Source organism: Camelus dromedarius, chromosome 31, assembly GCF_036321535.1.
Source record: "Camelus dromedarius isolate mCamDro1 chromosome 31, mCamDro1.pat, whole genome shotgun sequence".
Classification (NCBI taxonomy): domain Eukaryota; kingdom Metazoa; phylum Chordata; class Mammalia; order Artiodactyla; family Camelidae; genus Camelus; species Camelus dromedarius.
Window position 1 is genome coordinate 4,088,409 of NC_087466.1, and position 26,163 is coordinate 4,114,571.

General features: G+C 45.8%; 1 protein-coding gene across 3 annotated transcripts in view; it reads right to left on the reverse strand.

Moving 5' to 3' along the window:
• Positions 1–26,163, reverse strand: part of SLC5A1 (solute carrier family 5 member 1) — an 86,121-nt gene that overhangs the window by 13,291 nt on the left and 46,667 nt on the right. For all 3 annotated transcript variants that reach the window (XM_031443152.2, XM_064481051.1, XM_010992243.3), the window contains 8 exons: positions 16,109–16,213; positions 14,867–14,926; positions 13,253–13,357; positions 4,873–4,978; positions 3,686–3,766; positions 2,971–3,191; positions 2,590–2,725; positions 1,091–1,198 (listed from right to left, as the gene is read on the reverse strand). In XM_031443152.2, the coding sequence (XP_031299012.1) occupies positions 1,091–1,198; positions 2,590–2,725; positions 2,971–3,191; positions 3,686–3,766; positions 4,873–4,978; positions 13,253–13,357; positions 14,867–14,926; positions 16,109–16,213 (922 nt within the window). The remainder of the gene's footprint in view (positions 1–1,090; positions 1,199–2,589; positions 2,726–2,970; positions 3,192–3,685; positions 3,767–4,872; positions 4,979–13,252; positions 13,358–14,866; positions 14,927–16,108; positions 16,214–26,163) is intronic.

The window sequence follows — 26,163 nt, forward strand, 5'->3', positions numbered from 1 at the left end:
CAGAGCTACAATCCTCACCCAGGGTCTGCCAGTCTAAGGAAATAGCATAAACACCCCTACAGAGGCCAGTGTAATCTCAGCCAGAACTCTAACAGAGCCATTTGATTCTTGCTAATTGCAACCTCAATTAATGAGCAGCCCAGCTCAGGGGAATAGTTAACCATTACTCCCATTTTTATAGAGGTTGAATGCAAAGGGTTTGCCCAAGGTCAAATATCCAGTCTGTTGTTTTAAAAAAGAAAATTCCAAATTCCTCAATTTCAGCCTTGAGCAGGAGTGAACCATGCCAGACACTGAGTTCCTGCATGGCCCTGGAAAAGTCACTTTCTCTCCATAGGCCTCAGTTTCCCCAACTGTAAAATGAGCAGATTTGACTAGATGATCTCCATGTTTTCTTTCAGTAATAAAATTTTATGTTTATTCTAAATTTTCCTGATCAATACCTTTGAATTTTTGGTCTCCTGAGACCCCCCTAACCTAACAAGATTTGCATCCCTTGAGCCAGAATTAGATTTTTCTTCAACATGAAAATGAAAGGTAACCCCACAGGTCTACTCCAAAACTCTAACTATTCTGGACTCTATTCACTCTCCTAGGATAACTCACTCTCTGTAGTGAGAAGACCCCTGCATCCCATCTACTTACTGCCTTGAACCTCCTCATTCTAGAGCTAAAATCACTCTTTGCTTTTCTCTCCACGTTCTTCCTTGAAACAGCTTAGAAGTCAATTCATTCTCCAGGTAAAACGCCACTTAGTTCAAACCTTCATGTTAATGTCTGTTGACCTTCAAAAAGCCTTCTGAATGAGCATGGAAAAGTTGTGGTTTTCCCCAACACATTTTCAGATCATCTCTTTTCCAAGCCTGACAGATGGGCGAGTACCACGACTCATAGAGCCCAACCAAGCCAGATGTCCTCTTTCCACTAAGGGAGGACATGTTCAAAAACTGAGGATACCTGGAATGAGGCTTTCCCTACCAGCTCCCAGGCTCAGAAACGGCTTTGCCCCAGAAGGCCCACAGACATCTGTGCAGAGTCCAAGCCAAATCAGTCTCCCAAGAAAGACTCCACCAGAAAGGACAACTCTCACCATTGGGCATGAGCTCCACCACCAAGGTCGGGTAGGCGATGTTCGTACAGCCAACCTTGGTGCCGCAATATTTCTCACATTCTGAGGGGACGGTGCAGGCAACTTTTTCTGGAAAGGGATGAAGAGTCATGTCAACATCAGGAAAATACTTCCAAGTTTCACCTTCTCACAATAAGGCTTTAAACAGGACATTCCTGAGCATGGCCCTGCCATGGTTCCACAAAGAGTGCAGCTCCTGCAGGGCAAATCTATGCCACCCCCACCCCGCCCCCCCTGCCGGGCCTGACCATCCATCCCAAGCTCTGACTGAGGAGGAAAGACAGTTCCTGGGCAGAGGAGGGAGAAGCAAAGAAATGCTCAGGGTAGGAAAGGAGAGGGCATGGTCTTTAGACTTTAGCTAAAGTCTGCAGCTCAGCAGTAACTATTTTCTTGTTTCTCCTGAAGATCACAGTGACTTGTGGTTGCTAATTTTGGGGTTTTGTTTTAAGCAGCTCTTGCAAGGAGGGTTGAATGCTCAGACCACAGAGGAATTCCCCAGCGGGAGGGCTGTGGGGCAGTACTTCCAAGATGTGGAAAATCTGGCGTAGAGATAGAAAGGCAGTAGCCTGGGAGGGGAGGGGGACGTGATCTAGAAACTTGGTGATAATTCTAGAAACTTCTATAGACTTCAGACCTACAAGCATTTATTAGGTACCTACTGTAGGTATATCATTTAGCGCTGCCCCAAACAGCATCGATTCATCACGGCACCATCTCAAATATGTACATGTGTGTTACATCCATCATAATTTAAACTATTCAGTTACATATATTTTTCTCATTACAGGTGAGCCAGTATAGGAGCATGAAGCCAGTGACAAGTGCCCCCACACTGTCTTGTCTTCGTTTGAAAGGCGCTCACCAAACTTGCACTCTGTCGTGCTCTCTTTTTCACCATTACTTTATATTCCAGAAAATAGTTTTGATCTATGATGGCTGATCAAAACACCACATGCAAATGGCCATGCAGGAGAGACCATAAAAGGGCCAAGGAAGAACCTATCACCCTGGGTAGCAAAGTGCAAGGCTCAGGGCCCCTTCAAAGAAATGCTCCAGGAAACAGAGCTCTGAGCAGCAGGCAGTTAGAGACTGGCTGGGGTCCTTTGACATTAAAGGCATCATACACACTACCATAGCCTGGTTGGGGAGGGCAGGGGACAGAGCAAAAAGTGAGCAAGAATTAGCTGGAAGAAGCTATAGCTGGAGGCATGTCAAGACTTCAGAGAATTTGCAAAAGGGGAAAAGTAAGTGCCAATGTAAGGAACTAGGGAAGACAACTCCACAGGTTCTATGACCACTAGTTGCTCACTGTCTGGGTCAGGGGGACAATAATTCTTGGTAATCATGACAAAAAAAAGGAAGAAGGCAGGGAAAATGGAGCGGAGAACAATAGGGCTTTAGAAATGACTTGGAGCCAGGAAAATGGGAGAAAAGCTGGCGAGTACAGGAGAAGCCATCACCTGTGTACAGGATGCGGCTGATCATCCCCGGCATCACCATGAGGAACATGGGCAGCAGCTTCAGGTACCCACACATGATGCAGCCGGCCTTCACGTGTGACATGCTTTTGGCTGAGAGGCAGCGCTGCACAATGACCTGCCAGGGAAAGCCCAGTGAGGGAGGGGTGTGGGCCAGAGACCCCACAATACACTCTGACCACCCCAGCTTCCCCCACCATCCTGAGTCTCTGGCCTGACACTCCCACGTCACCGAGGCTGGGCAACCCTCAGACCACCCGAGTCCTGCCCTACCTTTCCCAACCCCACAAGCCACAGACAGACAGGAGTCTCTATGGCCCCCAGAAGAAGACCCTCTCTTTGCCACACATCCAGCCTGGGTACCTGATCTGTGCACCAGTACCACAGGGCAAGGATGGACAGTCCAAAGATGAGCCCGGGCCATGGCAGGTCTCCCTTGAGCGGATCCCGGAAGATGTGGAAGGAGTCGGCCCTCGGGGTGTAACACTCTTCCTTGATGGTGATGTTTCCATCGGAAACCACAGTTGGAGTGGCATTCATGTATTTTTTCACGAAGGCGTCATACCCTCCCACTTCGTGAAAAGCTGGAAAACATCAGTAACAAAACTCAACATCGTGAAACTCACAACTCTTCATAGCAGTTTCTTCCCATGAATGCCTGAGAAACCTACAGCCAGAACCCTCACTATGGGGGCAAGTCACTGTTCCATTCTGGGCCTCAGTTTTCTCATCCACAGAATGGGATTGGGGGGGGGGGGGGTCCAGTTTCTCTGTGGAGAGAAGACTATGACATCAGAGGCCCACATTGGGGCCCACTGGCCCAGACTCCCTAGCGAGAGCAGCAAGGAATCAGGTATTGCCTAGGCTGGGCCCAGCCTAAGACCGCAGGGTGGGGAAGGTGCTCCTTGCACACCCACAGTCAGGGCCAGTCCAGGCCAGACCACTCCCAGGGGTAGGACAGAGCACATCCAGCTCACTGCCTGGGTCAGTGGCAGGCAGGGAGGCTGGACTCGCTTTTCTCTCCCTGGGCCTCTACCTGTGCCTCCCCGCCTCCTCAGCCGACCCCAGCCCCACTTACCGAAGCCAGTCAGGATTAAAGACCCCACCAGCATGATCACCGTCTGCAAGGTGTCCGTGTAAATCACAGCCGCGAGGCCCCCTAAGCAGGCAAAGGAGACAGTGCATTTGACCTCAGGTAGAAGGGCAATCTTGTCAGCCTGCCTCCTTCCCCCATCCCACCCCTCTCCCTCTGCACACCTTCTGAGCACGCCCCTCAGTCACCTGCCTGCCTTCCCTTCCTTCCCTCCCTTTCTTGTCCTGCTGCAGCAGCCTGCCACCCAGCATGTTCCAGCCTCTCCACTCTTCACAGGAATGCTGGGAAGGCCTTGGGGAAAGGAGAATGTTTCTCCCTGTTTGAGAAGGGAGAGCTTGATGTGACGGTTTCAAGTTCACAGGAGATGGCTCAGGAGTCGGCCAAGGTAAATGAAGGCCGGGAAGAGCAAAGAGCTGACATTTCTACAAGAAGGGACATTACCAAATCAACCCATTTCAAAGGGCTACTTGCATGTCCACTCTCTCCTTCCTCAGACCATCTGTGTAACTTCTTGTCCCCAAAGATATGGGGCTCCAGCTCAGCAATAAGTTCTGTCCTGACCCTGGTCCCCCAGTGATAGAGTAACACCTCTGCAAAGGCAACCCCAGTGGGTATTCGTGTCCCCAATTTCTCCACTCACCTCAAGTCTTCCTCTGAAATCTCTGTGTGCCACTCCCTCCCTTCCTCCCTACAGTGCCTCCCAGTCTCTGTCACTTCGAATCCAAGGCCTCTGTCTGGCTTCTGAGACCCCTGCACTATGACCTCGTTTGAACTATCAGGTCTTACCACCCACACCCCCACCCACACCCCCACCACCCAGCCAAACACCTCTGCTTGTTTGCCCCGCCCCGCCCCCCCACCACACCCACCCCTGACTCAATTCCCTTGTTCCCACCCACCCCTGCACCTGGCACTGCCTCCCTGCTTCTCCCTACTCAGCCAAGTTCTCTCCACAACGTACAAGGCCAAGCCCTGCCCCACCTCCTGTAAGGAGCTGTCTTGACTATTCCAGCCAACGCTGGAGTTTTCTGGGGCCACCTGTAACTGTTTCCTAGAACATTTCCTGGGTGTATCTCTTCCTCCAGAGGAGAAGCTGCCTCCTGCTTCCTTTCATCCCTCGCAAGTGCCTAACCCCAAGCTGGGCTTAGGCTGAATCATCTGAGTGGACTCACCTGTGACTGTGTAAAGGCCAGTGATTAGCAGTAAGAGAAAGATGGCCAGGTACAGATCCAGGCCCAAGGCCAAGTTGATGAATATGGCCCCAGAGAAGATGTCTGCCTGGAGGGAGAGGAGAGGTGGGGCTGGGGTGAGAGAGGCCAGCAGGCTGCAGGGTGTGCCCTGGCTGAGGCACTTCAGCTGCAGGGACAGGGAGAACTTGGAGGGTTAGCAGAAGCCTACTACTGAGGAGTGTCAATGCCTGTGATTTCGGGGGCCCACGCCGCCTTGCCCTTTGGCTGAGATGCCACAATTAGAAGTTCATATTTTTATCCCCAGATGAGAATATGAAAAGACAAGCACTGTACAATTCCATGTGTATGTGGTTTCTAACATTAGAGACTGGAATGGTGGTTCCCAGGGTTTGGAGGAAGGGGACATTTGGGAGTTATAAATTGACGGGCATAACGTTTCAGTTAAGTAAGATGAGTGAGCTCTAGGGAGCTGCCACTCAACATGGACCCAGGCAACAACACGCACTGTGCACTTCACCCCCGTCCGAGGACAGACACCATGCCTAGTGTTCTCACCACAATAAAATTAAAATAGAAAACAAAAGGATATGAACACCTGAGGGTCATACTCTATTCCTAAATTCCCCAACAAGCTTTATTCAAGATGATAATAGATATTCCATGGGGGTGAAAAAGAGAATGTTATAGTCAAAGAGGTTTGTGAAATGCTGGATTAGACAAAGTAAAGGCAGTTTCTTTACCACACAACTTCTCTGAGCCTTTAAAATACTGTGACTCCCCAGAAGGAAAACATGGTAATGATCCTTCACAAACTGAACTACAGAACTCTGTTTGCCAAGGAACAACTATTAACTCCTTGAGTCCACTCTGTGGACTGCTGCTCTGAGATATTATCCTTCGTGTACACCCCAGTATAAAAGGTTTACCAGATCTGTTCCCAAAAGCAAGTTTTGAGTGTTGGAGTCCATGAGAAGGAAACCCTACGCCCACCCCAGAGTGGAGAGAAACTTTAGCAACATCATAATTTTACCTCCTCTGCCCAGATGGAATCCATCTTGACTCAGACACAACCAGAGCATTACCAAGAAACTCCTGGGTGGCTGGCTCGGTGGTAGGTGGTTTTATCTAGATTGTCTCATGTGACTTTAGGGATAATTGCTCCCTCTTCACCCCTGAATTCAAGGTTCTTCATGCAGTTCTTTTTTTTTTTTTTAAGTCATACCATCTTTAATTAATTTATTTAGTTTTTACTGAAGTATAGCTGATTTACAATGTTGTGTTAGTTTCTGGTGTACAGCATAGTGATTCAGTTGTGTGTGTGTGTGTGTGTGTGTGTATTCTTTCCCGTTTTTCTCCCTGTCTCATTTAGCCCCATAAAGAAACTTCTACCTGGCTGGATGGTATAATCGTTAATTTAAACCAACAGAGAACAGAGAACACTGGGGTCACCCAAAATGAATTTTCATGTCCACTCCAAAATACTGCCAGAAGGACAGCAATAAGAGATGATGGTGATGAATCTTTCGTTTTCAAACCTCTAGATGCATCAGAAACTCAACGTCCCCTAGATGCAATGCAGGCGCTGTTTCACTGCATCAAACTGAATACATTTCAAAGGGCTGCCCAGTCAGAGCCCAGGGAGGGGTGCCCCTGCATCTCCTCTCTATGCTTATCTTCCCCTCTGCACCTCCTTGCAGCTCCTCAGGGCCCTCCAGTGGTTCAGGTCCCACTGACTAAACTTCCTATTCCCTGCCTCTTGGTTGGCGGAGAGCTTGCCTCACACCAGCTCCAAGCTTATGTGCTAATGTGGGACCTCCTCCTCCTCCCCCAGGATGGGCCTCCTGAGGACCCAGTGCCTTCGCGCCCAGCAGATTCTCTAGCCCCAGGGGAACCTGATGTCATTTTTTTGGAGGAGAAAAAGAGGCAGATCCAGGAGGTAGGGAGAGAGATGGTGACTTAGAAAGAGATCTCCATCCTGAGGGCTGGTGGTGAGAGGACCTGGGTTTTAACCCCAGCGCTGCCACTGTAGGCCTGGGCAACCTTGGATAAAACATTTCGCCTCTCCATGTCTCAGTGTTTCGTCTTTTACGTGGGAAGCTCTGACTCCCAGGGCTTGTGATTCTCAGTGGCTGGAAGCGGGAAAGCCCTGCAGCCAAGGAAAGCATGCCCCTCCCAGGTCCAGGACCTGCTCCAAGTCGCTCTCTGCAGCTGCCAAAACTGAAGAGGAAGAAGAGGCCCCAGCTGCACATTAGCCTTGCTAAGGGTGAAATGGCCACTCCTGCCTGACTCTGCACTCTCACCACCTGGAATTATGATGAGCACTCATAAAGCGCTCCTCCCCTCCCATGCATCTGTATTGTCACTGTGGCTATTTCAGTTGAAGGGGTTCCATTCACTGGAATGCTGTTAAGTGCATGCACTTCAGATTCAGCAGATTAGCTAATAAGCATAAGTGAGCTATAAAAAGATTCCAAGGCTGCTACTGCTTTAAAAATGCCCTTGTTTGGCTTATTTTCCAGAGCAGTTAATTTGTAATGCTTTATGATAACGCACCACAGTAGACTATGATACTCTCTTACTGTCATTAGTCACAAATAAGTAACACACAGCTCCTAAGATAACACTATAAACAAAGACTATAAAGACTTCTGGGAAGTGTTAGACTAGCAGAAATCTTGTTCTTATAATGTGTACTCTATTTCCAGCTAACAGGGCAGATAAAGAATTCCAAGAAAAACTCCCTCATGAATTGAAGAAACCCAGGACAAATTCTCTCTCCCATGAGTCACTCTTAACTTCAGAGATTAATTCTTTCTGCCCTTAGAACCCTAAAAGCCAGCAGGTGTGCTGGGGGACAGCATAGCTAAGTTCATGTTAGCCCAGACACTCTGACATCCATCTTGGGGTCTCTTAGGGGCCCAAACTTTTCCCTTCTTCATTAGGGTATTTTTTTCCTTCCTATCTAGCGGATTGTACAGTTGGCCAAGGACTTTGAGATAAATGCATCATTATGATCCTCAAAACAAGGTAATGGGACACTACATTAGCTCCACTTTACTGATAAGAGAGAAAAAAGTCAATGACTTGCTTAAGGGCTAAAATCTAGTTTTCTGTCTCCAAATCCAATGACCTTCCACAACATTGAAAAGTAAGGGTCTTCCCTTCTGGAATATTTTCTGCAGAGCAAGGTCTTTTTTAATTTAAAAAAAACTGTTTACTTACTAACTTTAAAATAAAATAATTACGTTGTATGATTTAAGACAAATAGCACAGGAAGTTACATACTGAAAAGTAAAAGTGGCCCCATTTCTATCATTAGGCCCAAAGATGACCTCTGTCGATAGCTTTTCATCCACCAGAGGATTTTTAGATGGCTGGCTTAAAATTGTATATCAACAGTTATATTCCATGGTCCCTAAAATATAATAATTATGAAAATGGAAATATGGGGAAATGTTTACAGTTTGATGCTAAGGGGGAGAATGACCACTAAATGGTTTACATATTCTGACTGCAACTCTGTAAAGGAAAGCACACAATATGGGCAAAGCCAAAATATGAAAATGCCTATAATAGAGTTACAGGGTTGTGGGTGCTCCTCCCCTCCAGATTTTCTTAAATGCCATTGTTAGATTTTCCTTACAATTTAAAAGGCAGGAGAAGCAGAAATTTTAAAACACAACATATTCTTTATGGATATATGGCTACACACACATTATGTAGTGAAAATGTTAAAACATAGACCAGAAAAATACACACCAAGTTCAAGGCAGGGTTTACCTTTTGAGAAGGAGGGAAACAGGGTCAAAAGGGCTTATTTTCCAGAGCAGCTTATTTTCCAGAAGCAGATAAGCCTTCAGTTATATCTGTTGTGTTTTATTTCTTTTTTTAAAAAAATGATAAATTGTTTAGAGCTATAGAATCAGGGTGGTGGTATTTGCTATATAATTCTTTGTACTTTATGTTTGAAGCATTTCATTACTTTTTTATTTATAAAAATCGGGGACTGGATAGGGAATATACCACGAGCTTCGATATAAAAGAACACTCCTCTAATCCTATGAGATCATTTGCTTCACAGTTTATCCCAGATTGCTCCTTCTGAAAACTATTCTTAGCCCTTAATAAAGAAGGGGAAAAAAATAAGCAAGGAAGGAAGGGAAGGAAACAAGGAAACAAGGAAGGAAGAAAGGAAGGAAGGAAGGAGGGAAGGAAGGGAGGGAGGGAGGGAAGGAATGAAGGAAAGAAGCAAGTGTCCCCAGTGCTGCTAAGCAAAACCAACTTGAAGTAAACTAGACAATTATGGTCCTCTAGACCAGGGATCAGCAAACTTTTTCTGTAAATGGTCAGTTCCTAAATGTTTTTGGCTTTGCAAGCCATACAGTCTCTGTCCAACTGGCTCAGCACTGCCTGCTGTTGAAGCATGAAAGCAGCCGTAGATGATACATCAACCAATGATGTGGCTGCGTTTCAAAAAAACTTTATTTACAAAAGCAAGAAGGTGGGGGGAGGGTATAGCTCAAGTGGTAGAGCGCATGTTGAGCATGCACAAGGTCCTGGGTTCAATCCCCACTACCTCCTCTAAAAATAAATAAATAAACCTAATCACCTCCTCCCACCAAAAACAAAAACAAGAAGTTGGATTTGACCCACTGTTTTGAAAGTCTGGCTGAACAAGCTCCATGGAACTCACAGGGAACAATAAAATACAGATGCAGTTGGAAAGCTTCTTAGAGTGGCTGAGTCTCTGACACGAGCCTTGGGCAGGTTGCTTAGTCTCAGCTCTGATGCTTTGAGGTCCTGTGATTTCATATTTGTGCACTTCCTGCCCATTCTGATCCTAGTTGTATTTGAGTGCCCAGTGATCCTGCATGGAAGTGAAGTTTGAGATGGAGAGCCCGTTGTTCAAATTTCTTTCATTTACGAAAGTGAGGGAACCAGCTGATGAGCACTCAAAACGTAAGCAAAAGCCAAAGCTCCTATTTTCACCCAAGGATCCAAAATGGACAGCAAAGCTGCTATAAAGGTTTATTACAGTTGTGACCTGTGATATCAATGCAGGAAGTACAAACAAGGACATCTGGTAATCACAAGTAATTCATAAGATCTGAGGCTTTATCTAAAGTGATTGTGTACATTTGCATAAGACACATGATGCCAGGAAATTTTACAGAACAGAATGCTACTCAGAACTTGGTAAGGTAGGGTGCTGGCGTGGATTAGATGGGTGGGAAGGAGCCGATAAAATTTAGAGGGGTACATGGAGGAATAATCAAGTCTGGGTCTCAGAGTCCAAAAGGACATGGCCACGAGATGGCAGCCACCGTCAGAACTCCACACCAGCGCTGCTCCGTGGCCTGGGTCACATCTGGGCCCTGAACCTGAGATGCATTTCACTTTCTTTCCACCGTCAGTTACACATCCACTGGATCCCTATGTCCTGGCAGGTCCCTGGTTGTTCCCTGTCTGGACATGGATCTCACAAGGCCACATCTTCTTCTCTTCTCACCAATTACAAACTACCCATGCCTCCCCACACAACAAAATTGATTAATCTCTGTTTGTGTGCAGTGTGAATCCATGACTGCCTTACTTTGTTAACCAACAATTTTTTCCTTTTGTCCATAAGTCCTGAACTCTTTATTTATCTAAATGTGAGCTCCCAGCAATTACAGTCAACATCAGAGTAATTTTTTAAAGATTCCGTACTCTGTGACCCATGGTGAACCTAAAGTCAGCCAAATTTATAAAGACAAAGCCTTGCCTGTCTGGCCCTTCCCAGTCCTTTCTGCTGCCTGATGTCCCACCTCCAGATCCTTCATGCACTCAGTGTGCAGCTGACGTCCCCTCTTCACAGTCCTCGCAAATCCTACTCTCAGAAACTCATTTATTTTGGAAGCTCATTTAACTAGCTATCTTAATTCTTATCCCAAGGTCTTGAATTTTGCCCTACTTTACCCTGGAAGAATGAAAGACTTAGAAGGCAGGGAGTATATAATGTTAACAGGTTTTGATTCCATATCAGGGTCCCTGCTTCTCATCCTAGTTCTGTTGCTTTTAATCCCACAAAGTCCCCGTGGACCTCAATTTCCCCAATGTAGGGGAAATGGGAGCACAGGTCACAGAACTAGATGACTATCTGACTTGTTATCCTATGCCCTCACCCCATCCAAGCATAGAGCAGAATTCTGAGAAGAACACAGACAACTGGGACTAGGGAGACCCAGGCTCCAGACCTGGCTTTGCCATACACTAGCTATGTGATTTGGGACAAATTACCTAATCTCTCTGAGACTCTATTTTCTTTTCCATGAAGTAGAAAATAAAATAAAAATCCCTGCCCATGTAGAACTTTTATGAGAACTGGAAAAGGAATAAGCAAAGCCCCTACTGGCAACTAAGAGTGGAACTAATGCATTATTCAAGGGATCGCTGGTTCTGGGCAGCAGGTGGAGCTGGTAGGGCAGTGGGCAAGGCCTACAGGAAGGAGCCCCAGAAATCACAGAGACAGAGCAGCTTACACTCAGTATTATTCAAAAGTAAAATTGAAAAAAAGCTGACTGCTGGGGGAATGGGCTCCAGCAGGATCTGAGCTGAGGGAGGCTGCCACTGAGGTACCCGGGGGCTCCCAACTCCAAGAAGGTTTAATTAGTAACCTGAAAAGAAGTGAGGCAACTGGGAAGGCAGGGAGAGAGGCTGAGCACTAAGCTTACTTATATGACTACCGCTCCATCAGCTCCAACGGCAGAGTGCTCTTTCCATGGCAACTGCAGTCAACAGACTTTCACCTGCCTGAACTGTGGACTTGGAGAAGGCTTGCTTCCAAGAAAGGGACTCCCTCCTCTACCTGCTCATGAGACAGATGCCACCTCACAAGCTGAACCGAGGAGCAAGGAGCAGTTCCCTCACCAACCTCCCATGATTCCAGGGTCACCTCCCCACCCTCCCGCCTACATTCCTTTTATCCTTTTATACCTGCCCTTCCCACCCTCAGGAAGCCTGATTTACCCACCCCTTCCAACAACTCCCAGTCCAGACTCTGCACACCAGTCTCTAATGAAATAAGACTGAAAAGCCCAGGGTTTTCATCTTGTAATTATAAACGACCATGAAGGAAGGGAGGAGAAAGTAAAGGAGGTAGAATCATCACATTGGCAGGCAAAGCACACAGGCACCAGTCAAGGGCAGTCGCATTTTGAGCCAGGAAGCTAGGCAGGGAGGGGGCAGTAACTGGGGTGTCAGTCCCAGCTCTAAGACAAGAAAGCCCTCTCGGTCCAGTCGATGAGAGCACATGCTCACTGAGTTGTGTAAAAATGTGTGTGTGAGAGCATTCAATGGGGACATGATAATCTCTTCAACAAAGGGTGCTGGGAGAACTGGACATCCACATGCAAAAGGATGAATTTTGACTTACATCACATCATATGCAAAAATCAACTAAAAACCGATCAAAGACCTAAATGTAAGAGCTAAAATTATAAAACTCTTAGGAATAAACATAGTATTCAATCTTCATGATCTTGGATTTTGGCAATGGATTCTTAGGAATGACACCAAAAGCATGAGAAACAAAAGAAAAAAAAACAGATAAACTGGACTTCATCAAGATTTAAAACTTCTGTGCATCAAAGAACACTACCAAGAAAGTGAAAAGACAACCTACAGAATGGAAGAAAATATGTGCAAATCATATGGCCTAGTATCCAGACTATTGAGGCTTCTCTAGCTAGATTAGGGTGCTGAAGCAATCCAGGGCGCTGCTCACATGGCATGTAGAAGGCTCTCATTTTCATCATCATCATGCCCTACATTCCAACGATACTTCATGTTTTCAAGAAAATCCATTTGATCCTCACTACCACCCAGTGAGGCAGGCAAGGTAGGAATTTTTATCCCCATCTTACCCACCAAGAAGCGAAGGTCCAGCGAGGTAAAGCAGTATGCTACTGGCCCCTCCTTACAAGGGAAGACGGAGAATCTCCGAGGTCCCTTTCAGAGCTGTCGGGGACTGCCCATGTTTAAGCACCTCAGAAATGCCACCTGGAGCCAGATTCTGACCTCTAAGATCAGGGCTAGCCCTCAGACATCCCTAACTCCTTTTTAATCGTCTATTAAGAGCAGCTTTCACTGAACCTTCTTGAACCTGATTGTTTTCAACTTCCCCACAGAAGAGGATAAGGAGTTCCATGTGTTCACTCCTTGATGTATGAAATAGAACTTTTCCCTCAGAGGCAAGAAGGCCTAAGGGACTGAGTTAGTAGCAACATACAGCACTGTCTTTCCGTGGGCCCCCATGTGCTGAGGGCAAGGGTAGGCAGGTTCTGAGACAGCCAGTTCCCAGCCCCCAGGGAAGAGGACTCACCGAGATCTTGGTGAAAATGTAGAGCAACAGGGACAGAATGGAGAGGTAGACCTGGATTCGCTTGCCTCCAAATCGCTTCCGCAGGTACTCTGGCATCGTCACCACCTGCATGGGATGGAAGGGCGGTCACTGCCAGCCAGGGTGATCAGAAGGCCCAGAGCAAGCAAGCAGAGCAGTGGCATCCACCCTGGTGTCAGAGGGTGATCAAGGGTTAACCCCTACTGATCAGAGAAGTCTGTGAGGTGGCCGGAGGTCCCCTGTCCTCCACCCAGCTGCTCATCTCAACTCTACATGCCCTATCACTATAGAGGCAGCTGGGTATTATCCCAGGACATAGGAAGTGCCCAATAAACACTTTATTTAATGAACATATGACTGGACATAACCAAGAAGGCAGATACTGGCCCTGAAGAAGGAGGGAATAGAAGATTGATAGATAGATAGAAAGACAGACAGACAGGAAGATAGATAGATAGATAGATAGATAGATAGATAGATAGATAGATAGATAGATAGACAGACAGATAGATTAGATAGATGATAGATAGACAAACAGACAGATACAGACAGATAGATAGATAGATAGATAGATAGATAGAGAAAAAGAAAGAAGAAAGAAAGAAAGAAAGAAAGAAAGAAAGAAAGAAAGAAAGAAAGAAAGAAAGAAAGAAAGAAAGAAAGGAAGGAGGGAAGGAAGGAAGGAAGGAAGGAAGGAAGGAAGGAAGGAAGGAAGGAAAGGAAGAAAGGAAAAGAAGAAAGGAAAAGAAGAAAGGAAGAAGTTAATTCCCATACAAAGCACCTACAATGAACAAGACATCATAACCACGATGACGGCATCTTTTCAGTACACTAAACAAGGTGGCCAGGCTTGGTGTGTGCTTCACTCTGCTCTGCACACAGGCCTTGCCAAGGATTGTGGCTGCAGGCCTGCTCACCTGCTCTCCCAGTTCCTTTCTGCAAATTCCAACCACACTCCCTTTCGTTCCCTCAACCCTGAGCCTGCTGTCTCTTGGAACCAGACACACATCACCAACGGTCCACAAGCCTCCAAAGATGCAGAGTCTGCCTGGACTTCTTCCATATTGCTTTCAGCTCCTAATAGACAGACTTACACATAGTAGGTGCTCTTATATCTCAGAGAACAGATGATGTTAAAGCTGTTTTACACAAAATATCAGAGATCTAGTCAAGAGACTGAGCATATATTTGGTACTTGAGTACTAGCTGCATGTTCAGCAGTAAGAGCTGCTGTGTTTGTAAATGAAGGGGAAACATGGTTCTTTTTCTCATGCTGCTTCCCTTCCACAGACAGAAGCATTCTGTAATGCATCATGAGCAAATGCACAGCAGTGCCTTGCAAGTATACACACAGGATGGGAGTGTGATGCTTCAGATGCTGAATAGAGCGGGGCTGCTTAGGAGGGCTTCTTAGAGGGACAAGCCGTACCTGTTTGATGCCCCTGAGAGAAGTCAAGAACTTTAGAACCCAGAAAAGTGAGCCAAGTCATAGGCTTTTATCCCATAAAGTTTCCTCTGCCTTCCAGGATGACCAAGTTCACACATGAATTTGCCAGCAGGAAATATATATTAAATAAGAACAGAGCAGATACTTACCCCTGCCCTAATGTAAATGGGAACAAACAACCAGCCCAGCACAACCACAATAATGAGAGCCTGAAACGAAGAAAGAGGTGAAGTCAAACCAGGCAAAACCTTAGCCCGTCCTGCTGCCTACAGGGCCCACAGCTGCTGCAGAACAATCACCCAGCATTTTCTCTTTGGGCTCTGGGGACAACTCCCTAAGTGGCCATCAGTGGCTGGAGGAGGCCTTTGATGCCTGAGTGGCCCACGGAAACAACAACTGGGCAACAGTAGAGAGGAACCCGGGAGGGCTGCCCACTAACATCACAGATCCTTTTGCCTCTTCCCTGGTTTACAGGAGTAAATACCATTTAGAGAGCTTTTTCAAAATAAAAATGATAATAATAACAGAAATCTGATGGTCAGTATTTCCAAATATCCAACATGGCTGAAAGGGTACAGGAAGGCTTGGCTTTTTAAAAGAAGAAAGAAACACTATTGCCATCATATCAGTGGTTTTCTCATGCTACTCTTGAGGCAGGAAGCCCCATAAAAAGACTGGCAGGACCCCCAAGCAGGGGCCACTACTCTCTGCCGGCACCATCCGGTTCCCTCGCCCAGAGCCTCTATCTCACTTTTTACCTCTGAAATGGCTCAGTTGCCCCTAAAATTCTGTTGGTTCCCTGAGCTCACTTCTGATTGGTTATTTCCTTCACTCCTGATTGGTTATTACTCTCACTTCTGATTGGTCCACTTCCCTAATTTCTAATTGGTCCATTTGTAGTACTTCATTTGCATGGAGCTCACTCCTGATTGGTTATTTCTCTCACTCCTGATTGGTCTATTCCTACAAAGCTTGTTCCTGGTTGGTCAACTTCTGTTATACTTTATTTGCATATGATGTTGCAAAGTGTAAAACTGGCAGCCTATAAAGGCCTGTGTAAACTTGCAGACAGGGTCTAGAGCTTGGAGTGTTAACTCCTATGGGTCCACTGGTGTAACAAACGTGAATTCTCCACCTCTCAGAATGCTGCTTGGTCTCTTACCCAGATCCAGGTTGCTGTCACAACTGAGCTGTAACACATTTTTCTGCAACACTCTGATTGGAGGGGAGCAGGACCCTGGGGCTTCTGCAGCTGTGCCCCTCCACAGCTGCATCCCAAGGTGGTTTTGGGAGGTTCTCTAACATCTAAGACGGCTCTGAGCATAGACTGAGCTGGCTGACAGCTACAGCTCCATCCAGCTCCAGGACACAGTGTCTCTGACGTTACTCACGTTCCACTCAAAGCCCCCAGTGGCGATGCCTGCAGCTGCTCCCGTCCCAGCCAGCCCCACAAAGTGACCGCTTCCGATGTTACTGGCAAACAGAGAGGCTCCAATCTGAAAACACAAAGAGAAAGTCACGTGAGGATTCTGTGCTCCACCAGGACACTCGGAGTGGGCCAAAGAGTGTAGAGACATGCCAGCCAAGAGAAGGATACATCACATAGATCCTAGCAAGCCAGATGGGAGGGTGGATTTTATTCTAAATATGATGGGAACCTACCGGAGAGTTTCAAGCAAGGGAGGGACAAGATCTAATTTGCTTTTAAGGACTGCTCTCAAGCATGTGGAGAATGTAGCGTTGGGGGCAAGAGAGAAAACAGAAAAACCCTGTGGGAGGCAATTGCTTCCTGTAGGTGAGAGGGGACAGCGGCTTGCTCTCGGGTGGTGGCAGCTGAGACAAAGACAAGCATAGAGATTGGGGTAGGTTTTAGAAACAAAGTTGACCAGGCTGTTGATGGATCAGATGTGGGAAATGAGGGAAGGAGTAAACAAGGGTAACCCCTAGATTCAGGACTTGAGTAACTGGGTGGAAGCCATTCATGAGAAAAGGGAAACTGTGTACTTTAGTTTGTGCCACTTGAGAGTTTTAATCTTTTGTTATCTGTACTTTAAAGCGTGTTGTACAACACAGGCTTGCTTGCCTTTGTCAAAGGAATAGGACGCAGTAAACTTTGCATAAAAAAGTAAATTACTGTTGCCTCTGATCATAAGTGGAATTCTCACGGTATGAGAGTTCTGTTGCTCTGGACTGTATCTCATCTTCATTATAGCGTAAACATTAAAATGCTTTGAAAGTTAAAGAAGAAGAAAGGGAAACTGAAAGAAAGGGAAGCCCGCTGTTTAGATACATCCACCTCCTTCTCCCCAAAGCTTGGTGGGGATAAGAGTCCACTTTTTTTTTTTAATCTTCCTCATCCTGTTTATTCTATTTTTCTGATTAAAAAATATTTTATTGAGCTATAGTTAATTTACAATATCATGTTAGTTTCAGGTGAATAGCAAAGTGAGTCAGTTATATATATATGTTGTGTTATATATATATATAAAATTTTCAAGAGTCTTTTCCATTACAGGCTTTACAAGATACTGAATGTAGCTCCCTGTGCTATACAGCAGGTCCTTATTGTTCATTTTGCATATAGTGAAGTGTATCGATAACAGTCTGCTTTTAATCAGAATTCCCTTCCGCATGCAGCCTGCCTGTCATGACCCATTAACTTTTTTTTCATTTACCATGTCTCACTTGATAAATTATTAAGCCTAATGTACTATTAGGAGCATTATTACCAATAATGATTAACCGCATTAGATTAGCCTTAAGTTAAAGAAGTCCTTTCCAACATTCCCCCCAAGGGGGACAGTGGACTCTAAGCAGTTGTAGGCTTTCCTGACGCAACTGCTCACCATCTGATGGAATGGGGGCCAGGAGGACTTTGGGGGTACCAGAATGTCCATGGGCTGTTCAGAGCGAAGCAGGCTGGCCTTCTTGACTTCCCAACAGTTTTTAGCATCATGTGGCTTCAAACTCTATTTTAAATCTGCCACTCAGCCATGGGTCCTTGGCAGTGGTGACAACTAAGCCGGTCTCTCTAATTCCTGTCATTGTCAGAGAATCTGCCTCTAAATTATTTGGACCATTCAACAAGAACAGATTGCCTCTCTTTGCAGTTGAGATTCCTGATCATACCCATGTGGTTTGCCTCAATGACACAGTGGCTGCATCACTTAAAATGTTTTCACTTCAGTCCCTCTGGCATTTGGCACAAATCTGATGCTTTCCCATGAGCCTTCTCTGAAGGGAAAACTACTTAAACCACAAAGGAAAACATCTGGCCAAATTCATTTCTCCCTATGAACTATGCACGTCAGGAGGTGGAAGCTAGCAGAGATTGCATCTCTCTCTAGAACCAAAGGCAGGCATCAGTCCGTCTGACAGTCACTCCTTCAGTGCTTAACTCAGCCCTAGAAATGGACCCTGATCCAATGCTACTCACAAGAGCGCTCTGCTGGCAAGGAGATTCGCTTCACCTGGGAGCTTAGGAGAAACACAAATTCTCGATCCCCACCCCAGACCTACTGAGTCAGAGAAATAAGCTCTCCAGGGGATGCTTATACACAAAGAAGTTTGAGAAACCTGCCCCAGACTGCACTCAAAGTCACTGTTTCTTCTTAACACTTGTTTTGAACTCCCTTTGGGAGTAGAAGCCCAGTGACTAACTACAAAATTGGAATGCTAAAATGTGGAGGACAAAAAGTTTGGGGTGAAGGAGGCTCTCTCTCCAAAGTCCCCATAACCCCAGAGCTGTAATGGCCTGTTACCCGGGCATTCGGGCTACCTGATGGGAGACAGTCACTTCTCCACATGCCAACATACAGCACAGAGACTGAACCCTTACCAACATCACTGGTGAAACCCCAGAACTGGCAGGCTCAGTCAAATAAAGACTTCCAGTGTACCCTCACATCACAGCAAAGTTATTGAGACATTTCCAATGGAAATCTTCAGAAGCCCCCAAAAGGCTTTGTGGGAAATCCTTCCACAATTTATCTTCTCAGGAAATGGGGTTATAAGAGTTCCCAGACTGTGATGTAAACCACCAGAGTCAATAAACATTGCCGGCTGGAGGGCTCCTCTGCCCTGTCACGGCAACTCGGAAGAGGAATTACAAGCTCCTAGGGGGTCTCTGCGCTCCAGCCTCACCCTCCTCCAATCCAGCAGCCCCTCAGCGCCCTCTCATGTCCTCCATACCCCAGCTAAATCACACTGACCCAGCCTCCTAGATCTGCTCTGGGCTTCCCTGCCTCCTGCTTATGTGTACACCATTTCCTTATGCCTGGAACTCCCTCTCCATGAAGTTCTGCCTACAAAAACGCTGCCCCAGTGTTCAGAGAAGCCCGGTCCCATCTCTCTGCTGACACCATCCAGAGCCAATCTCTTCCTCCTCTGATCTCTTACCCCACCTGTTGTCTGTTGCACTCTCCTGGTGCCTGTAGGGCCCCATTTTTGTAACTGCTTCTGTACATTGTTGTCCCCAAAACATCCTCTAGCCCTTGAAGATCACTTCTGCTTCCACTCAGCACATGGCAAGCACTCAGTAAAAGTCTGCTGAGTAGAGTGAGTGGGTGGGTGAGTGATATCAAGCCCTTGGTCTGGTGACCAAATACCTTCAAGTTGCATTTACTCCCACTGACTGCATGGAGCTGGGACTCTTAATGAGGACATGCCAAGGACAGCTCTCTCCTGAGGAAGAGGCAATAAAATTGGCCTGCCAGGCCCAAAGGGGCCCAAAAGACAGTGGGGCCCGCTGGAGATTATGAACTGTGCTGAGATGTCAATAGGGTGACCTGTAAGCTCAGTGTTAGTAAGAAAGAGACCTCAAGGGGGATCTGAATTTGTGGGTTAGTCCATCAAATAGGCAAAAAAATTGTAAATTATAATATTTGGTGTTGGCAAGTAAATAGGCTCTCCCATATATTTCTCATAGAAATGTAATTCTGGAAAGCAGTTTTTTAGTACAAATCCAAAGATCATCTTCCACCATGTGATTCTACTTTTAGTAATCTATCTTAAGGTTATCAGAGATGGAGACAAAGACTTAAATGTAGGAATTTCATTAGTATGTTCAATGCCACATTATTTACGATATAGGAAAGTTGGAAACAGCATAAATGCCCAACAATAGGAAAAAACTGGGTAAATTAAGGTACCTACTTATGATGTAATATTATGCAGCCTTTAAAACTATAGCTTTGAAGAATTTATGATGAGGAGATGATTGTGATAAAAATGTCAAGTAAAAAACATACAAAGTTATATACCATATGATCCCCCAATTTTTAAATATAAATAGAGAGATCCAAATTTAACAGCAGTTATCTATGGCACAGAAAACAGAGAGTGTGTTTTTATAATTTTCCAAAATTTCCACAGTGAGTTTGTATAATTTTATAATCAGAATACAATTCTTTAAAACTTTTAACAATAAAGGGCAACAATTCCAGGGATGTCTCCGATTAACTCTCGGAGCCTTAGGCCTGAGAATAAAGTACACAGGGAAGTTATGTGTTTGTGGGGATGTAGAAAAAGATATGAAAATGTCATTGAATGCTAACAAAAAATTATGTTTTGTGTGACATAAAAAATAGAAAGTAGGAAATATGTGGGAGACCCCATTTACTTGCCAACACATCCATCAAAATCTAGAGTCAAAGTACAGGACAGCCACTTAAAGCTGAATTTCAGATAAACAAATACATTTTTAGTAAAAGTATATCTCAATTTTGCATGATTGCATGATGATATACTAAAAAAGCATTCATTGTCTGTCTGAAATTCATATTTAACTGGCCAGCCAGTACCTTTATTTGCTAAATCTGGCAGCCCTAATCAGAATCACCTAGAGGATTTGTTAGACCACAGATGGCTGAGGCCCATCCCCTCAAATTTCTGATACATTTGTCTGTGTTGGGACTGGAAATATTGCACTTCTAACAAGAACAAAAGTTTGGGTTTTTTGCTGCTGCTGGTGTGGGCACCACACTTTGAGAGTCCCATCCAGGGAGAATAAGAAAGGGAGAGAGGATGGCTAACTTAACAGTGCCTCCTTCAGGCCAAGTGTGGGGCCAGGCAATTCATTCACTTTATCTTTTCTCATGCTTACAACAGTCTGAGAGGTGGGTATTATTCTCACCTTTATTTTATAGGTGAGAAGACTGAGGACCAGAGTAGAGACATGATTTGCCCAAGGTCCCACAGCCCAGTATGACCAGCATCCCAGGGACAGAAGGGGAAGACAGCATACGCTGACTTGCCTACTTCCTCCCCGACGTTCCCTTCTGGACTTCCCTGAGCAGGCACATTGGGGTCAGACCCCTACCCACCTCACTGTAAATTCAGGAACATATGTGTGAGTCTGCATTCCACTTGTATTTCTGATTCCTCCCTCATCTTCTGGGGAGCTGGTGTTTAACCTGAATTAACATCTTGGTTCTCTTATAAGGAATCCTTTCATAGGGGAAGTGTGAAAAGTTTTAATCTTTGACCCTTGCCATCTCTTGGTATCACATTTCCTGGATTGAGACAGAAGAGAAGGTGGGGCTCACATGTTCCGCCTATTTCATTTCTGAGACTCTGGTAAATATTTAGACACAGGCTTTCTTCAGAGTCATCATAATCTCTGTTTACTCTGTGTCAGCTCACATCATCCATGGACAATGGTGGCCTTTCACTTATCTTCATAAACATCTCTTTGCCCCTAGAACCGAAGGGGCAGGAAATCAGGAAACCAGTGCCAAAGCTGGCATCTTCCCACAGGCTGTTGGCACAGTAGGTGGGTGAGGTCTTCTGTTGGCATTTATAGGTCAAGGAGGCTGGAGACCAGCCCTCTCACAAACTCAGATGGGCTCATACTTGGGATTATCAACTCAGGATCCCTCACCTCCAGGGCCTGATCAACATGCACAATCTTGCCCCATGCTGGCCCCTTTCAGTTCTTCAAGTACCCCAAGCTCCTCCCCGCCTCAGGCCTTTGACCATTCTGTTCCTTCTGCTTGGGTTGCTCTTCCCCCATCTTCACAAGGCTGCCTCCTTCTCATCCTTCAGAGCTCAATCTAAGTGCCCAGTCCTCAGAAAGGCCTTCCCTGACCCTCTCACATAGGTTAAGAAAGACCCCTCTCCTTCCCTACCACCCTTGACTCAAATACATTTCCTTCTTAACACTTAGCACTATTTGTCATTTCAGATATATTTTGTAGGAATGTGTCTCACACACACTAATATATGTGCGGCACATAGAAGGGAATCAACTTGTAAATGTAGAATGAAATAATAGCAGTTCATAAGTGGATAACTGATTTAATTCCCAGTTTAAGAAGGAGGATCTGGAGATGAGATACAATGATAATGATGTTAAGAATGGCCAACTTGGATAGTACTAACTGTATTGTTCCAAGAGATTTATCTGCATTCACGAGTTTAATCCTCAGAACAACTCCATGAAGTAGGTGCTATGACCTCTATTTTGCATTGGGGAAACTGAAGCAGGAGATGGTAAGTAACTCACCCGAGGCCGCAGAGCTGGGAATGGGTGGAGCCGGGGTGCAGGACAAGGCAGCCTGGCTCGAGAGCCCATGCTCTTAACCCCGACTCCAAATCACCCCAGCACAAAGTTTACCCCTCCCCCAAAAAACATTCAGCTGCAGCCAACTCAAAATGTGCCATGCCAAAGTTAAGCAGGGAAAGCCCAGATACATTTCCAACCAGAATAATCCAAAGACTTCATCTTGGCTGATTGTTTCAGCTTTCTTTTGAGGCCAACCAACTGGAAATATTGATTATAACTTACTTTTCCCTTTCTCTGCCTGTTGGAGGGCTAACATGTTAGAGAATGCTGGGAAGGCAGCCAGAGGGAAGGGAGAGCCGGGAACTCAGGTAGAAACTAGATGACAGGAACTTGGCTACGCACCGGTCAGCAGAGGCCTCAGAATACAAAGAACACATGAGGTGATGAGTGCTTGTGTGTGAATCAGAGAAACTCCTCAGAGGAGACTAAGCTTGAAGAATGGGAGGGAAATGGGGCCCACCAAAAAGAGAGAGAAGAATGAGAAGGAGATGGAGAGGGGAGGAGAGCCGAGGGGAGGAAGAGAAGAAAGAGGAGGTGGTGGAGGGGGAGGAAGAGGAAAAGGAGGTGAGGAAGAGGGAGAACAGGTCCTTCAAGAGCAAGGCAGCAACCAGCATGCTAGGCAAAACTCTCTCACTATAAAGGACACACACATCTATGGGAACTACCAAGTTTTGCAAAACCTTGACTCAAATTGAGAGACACCAAATGTTGGAGATAGTGAGGAAGCACGGCCACATCAGACTTTACTAGGGGTCCAATGTGGGCTGAAATCAGGCACTTTCATTGGGGCCAGGCTTGCTTTTCCAGTCTTACTATCATGAGCCTAGAAAAAAAAAAACTAAAGAAAAAAATGTTCTGTGTACATAGGAATGGAAATGTGGAGTGCTGCTGGAGGCAGGCTCTCTCTTGGACCCAGCACCCTCCTAACCTCCTGAATTCTTACCACTGCCTACACTGTGCGGTCACTGCACCAGAGAGCAGGATGCAGACTGAGGGCTCAAGTGACATCAACAAACCGGTCCAAGGTCTCTTCCCTCTCCAATTTCTTTAATTCAGCACATACTTACCAAGTACCTACTAGACACAAGTCCCTGGATTAGGTGTCTGTCTCCCATCTCATGTCCTCCCAAGCCTCACTCCCTTGGTGACCTCTCTGCCTCTCCTGCACCCATTCACCTGGTTCCCATGCTTCCTCTCTCATTCGTGAATTCTCACCTAGGTCTTAGGCCTGCCAGGCTCCTCCAGGCCTCCCGGTGGCCAACCTAGTAGCATCCTAAGTAATTGAACTTTGATCCGATCATTAGGTTTTAGAGATTTAAAGACAAAATCAGATACATTTTACTCAAGAGAGCTGAAGTAGGAGAAGCTGTCCTCTTTCCTCAGAGAAAATTTCCCGTCAGGGTCTCTGGTCAACCGTAAAGGAAAGAATGCTTTGGTTTTCAGATAAACCTGTTGACCATACCTATCGATCTCATAAATTTCCATCTCAAAGGATAAGGAGAAATATACCTGAGTAACCAGAACAGAGAGAGACCTCACCCTGTCATTATCTTGTGTGAACTTGGGCAGCCCATAGGGTTAATCATCATTCTTGCTGGATCACTGAGGATTCAATCAGATAGATGATTGGAAAGAGAAAAACAAGAGCCCAACCTGAGAGTTTACCATGTGCCAGGCCCTGTTCTGAGACTGGGCGTAGATCCCCACAACATCGAGTAACTATTGTTATCTCTGTTACAAGACCACAGATGTAAGGCACAGAGAAGTCTAGTAACTCAAACAGGGTCACACAGCTAATAAGGGGCAGAGGCTGAATTTGAACCTAAGCAGCCTGAATAAGAGCTCTACAAACTAGAGCCTATGGGCCAAATCTGGCCCTCTGCCTGTTTTCATAAATAAAGTTTTACTGGAACAACAGCCACGCCCATCCATCTATGTACTGTCCATGGCTGCTTTCATGCTACAGCAGCAGAGTGAACTAGTTATGACAGACATCGTATAGCCTCCAAAAATATTTACAATCTGGGCCTTGATAGAGAAATTTTGTCACCTTTTGACCCAAACCACTGTGCTACACTCCTCTCTGATGATTCTCTAATAATAAAGGAAGGAAAGAATCTGTGGCCTTTGAGAGACACACAGCCATCCCATTTCCAATGGTGACGGATTTGTTAGCATGTGCACACCCATTTCCCCATGCTCATTCCTTCCTCTGTGACATGGAATCTTAGAGTTTTAGTCCTGGAAGTGGCTTTGAGAGCTTCAATCTGACTGTCTCCCATTACAGAGGAGACTCTCTGAGACTCAGAGAGGTTAATGATTTATCCAGTGTCCCAAAGCTAGGACAAGGCAAGTCCTCTGGCTCATTGTGAGGTCCCCACTCCCTTGGCTTACTTCTGAAGAATTTGAAAATGCTTGCTGTTGAAGGGTTGGCTCAGCCCTGCAGAACCCACTGCTCCCCCTGCCAGCAGTCCTGGCTGGTGTGAATGAACCCTCTTCCAACAAAAGTTCTCACGGGACTGTGTACCCGGGGCTCAACCTCTCTAAGTAATTTCTGCTGCCAAGGCGTGGGGAATTTCCCCTTCAGAGCTCACTTGCCTGCTTTCCTCAAAGAATCGTTACAACACAGCACCCAGGCAGCTGTTCATTAAAGACACCAAACCATGATGCCATAAGGGAATCCTGGTCCACCCACCAGGCCACTATTACATAAGGTTTCATTTTACTCATAAGGTTTCACATTACTCAGCTGGCTTGGCTTACCTCACATGTGACTCAGGCTTCTGGGGGGACCTCCCTGCCCAGCTCTCTTCATAAGCTGACTCCTCTTGTAACCCAGCCCTGGGGTCCTTGTTCCTCCTCCTGATGGTTCCTCACTTCTATCCCCAGGCCGAGCACAGACTATTTCTCTCTCTCTCTTGCCCTCATTAATGTTTTAGGAATGAGGTCTTTTTCCATAGCTCCAGGATCTCCACCTGCTACAGGTCACTATCACTCCTTTCAAAGTACCCAAAGCCCCCAGGAATGCCCTCAGCTGGCCAGTGCTCTGTCCAATCTCCTTTCAGAGTTTATGAGCTCTGATTTCCACCTGTGTTTCTCTTGGGGAACACCCAAGCCCTCATGGCCTCAGGTGTATCAATCCAAGGCCAGTACAAAGTCTCTCTTCCTAAAAATCCCCTGGGACTACCTTCCTGAAGCTTCTCTGGTTGCTCACACCTCCTACAGCATAAAGCAACAGGGATAAAGGCAGATGAAGGAGGCAAAGTGTCCTCCTGGAGGCTGAGAAAGATGTCAGCCCAAAGAGCCTGTGCTTCTGTGATGTTCTCCTTGGGCCAGCATGTTTGAGAACTGACATTCTGGTTACAAACTTACAGACCAATAATGGGCTTAAGCTGACTTTGTATTTCAAGCCAAAGGGAAATTTAGAAGTATGAGTTTGATGCAGTTTGAACTGTTTCTCTGTTCTGGAGAGAAAGTACTCTGATTTGCATCTTCTTGCCTGCCATGTTGTCCTTCAACTCCTTTTGTGTGCATTGCAATCATTTTAAACCCATTTTAAATTTTAAGACAGAAATCATCATGCTTATTTTTCTTCTAAACTAGCAGTTTTTTTTTAATTTTGTAAGTCAGCAGAACCTTGCCCTCCAACGAAATCATAGCAAATTCCACTCATATAAACTAAATAAAAGTCGGGTTGCTGGGAAGGAAGTCAAGGGCAGCCCCTGAGGCGTTTCTGCAGCGCCTGAGTGTTGTAGTGAACATATATTTAAAGATCACTACCTTAGAATATAACCATACTTCACTGAGTCTAAAACACCAAGTATTGTAAGACATACCACGAAGCATGAAGAAAGACAAAACATTGCCACTTAAAGCATGGTG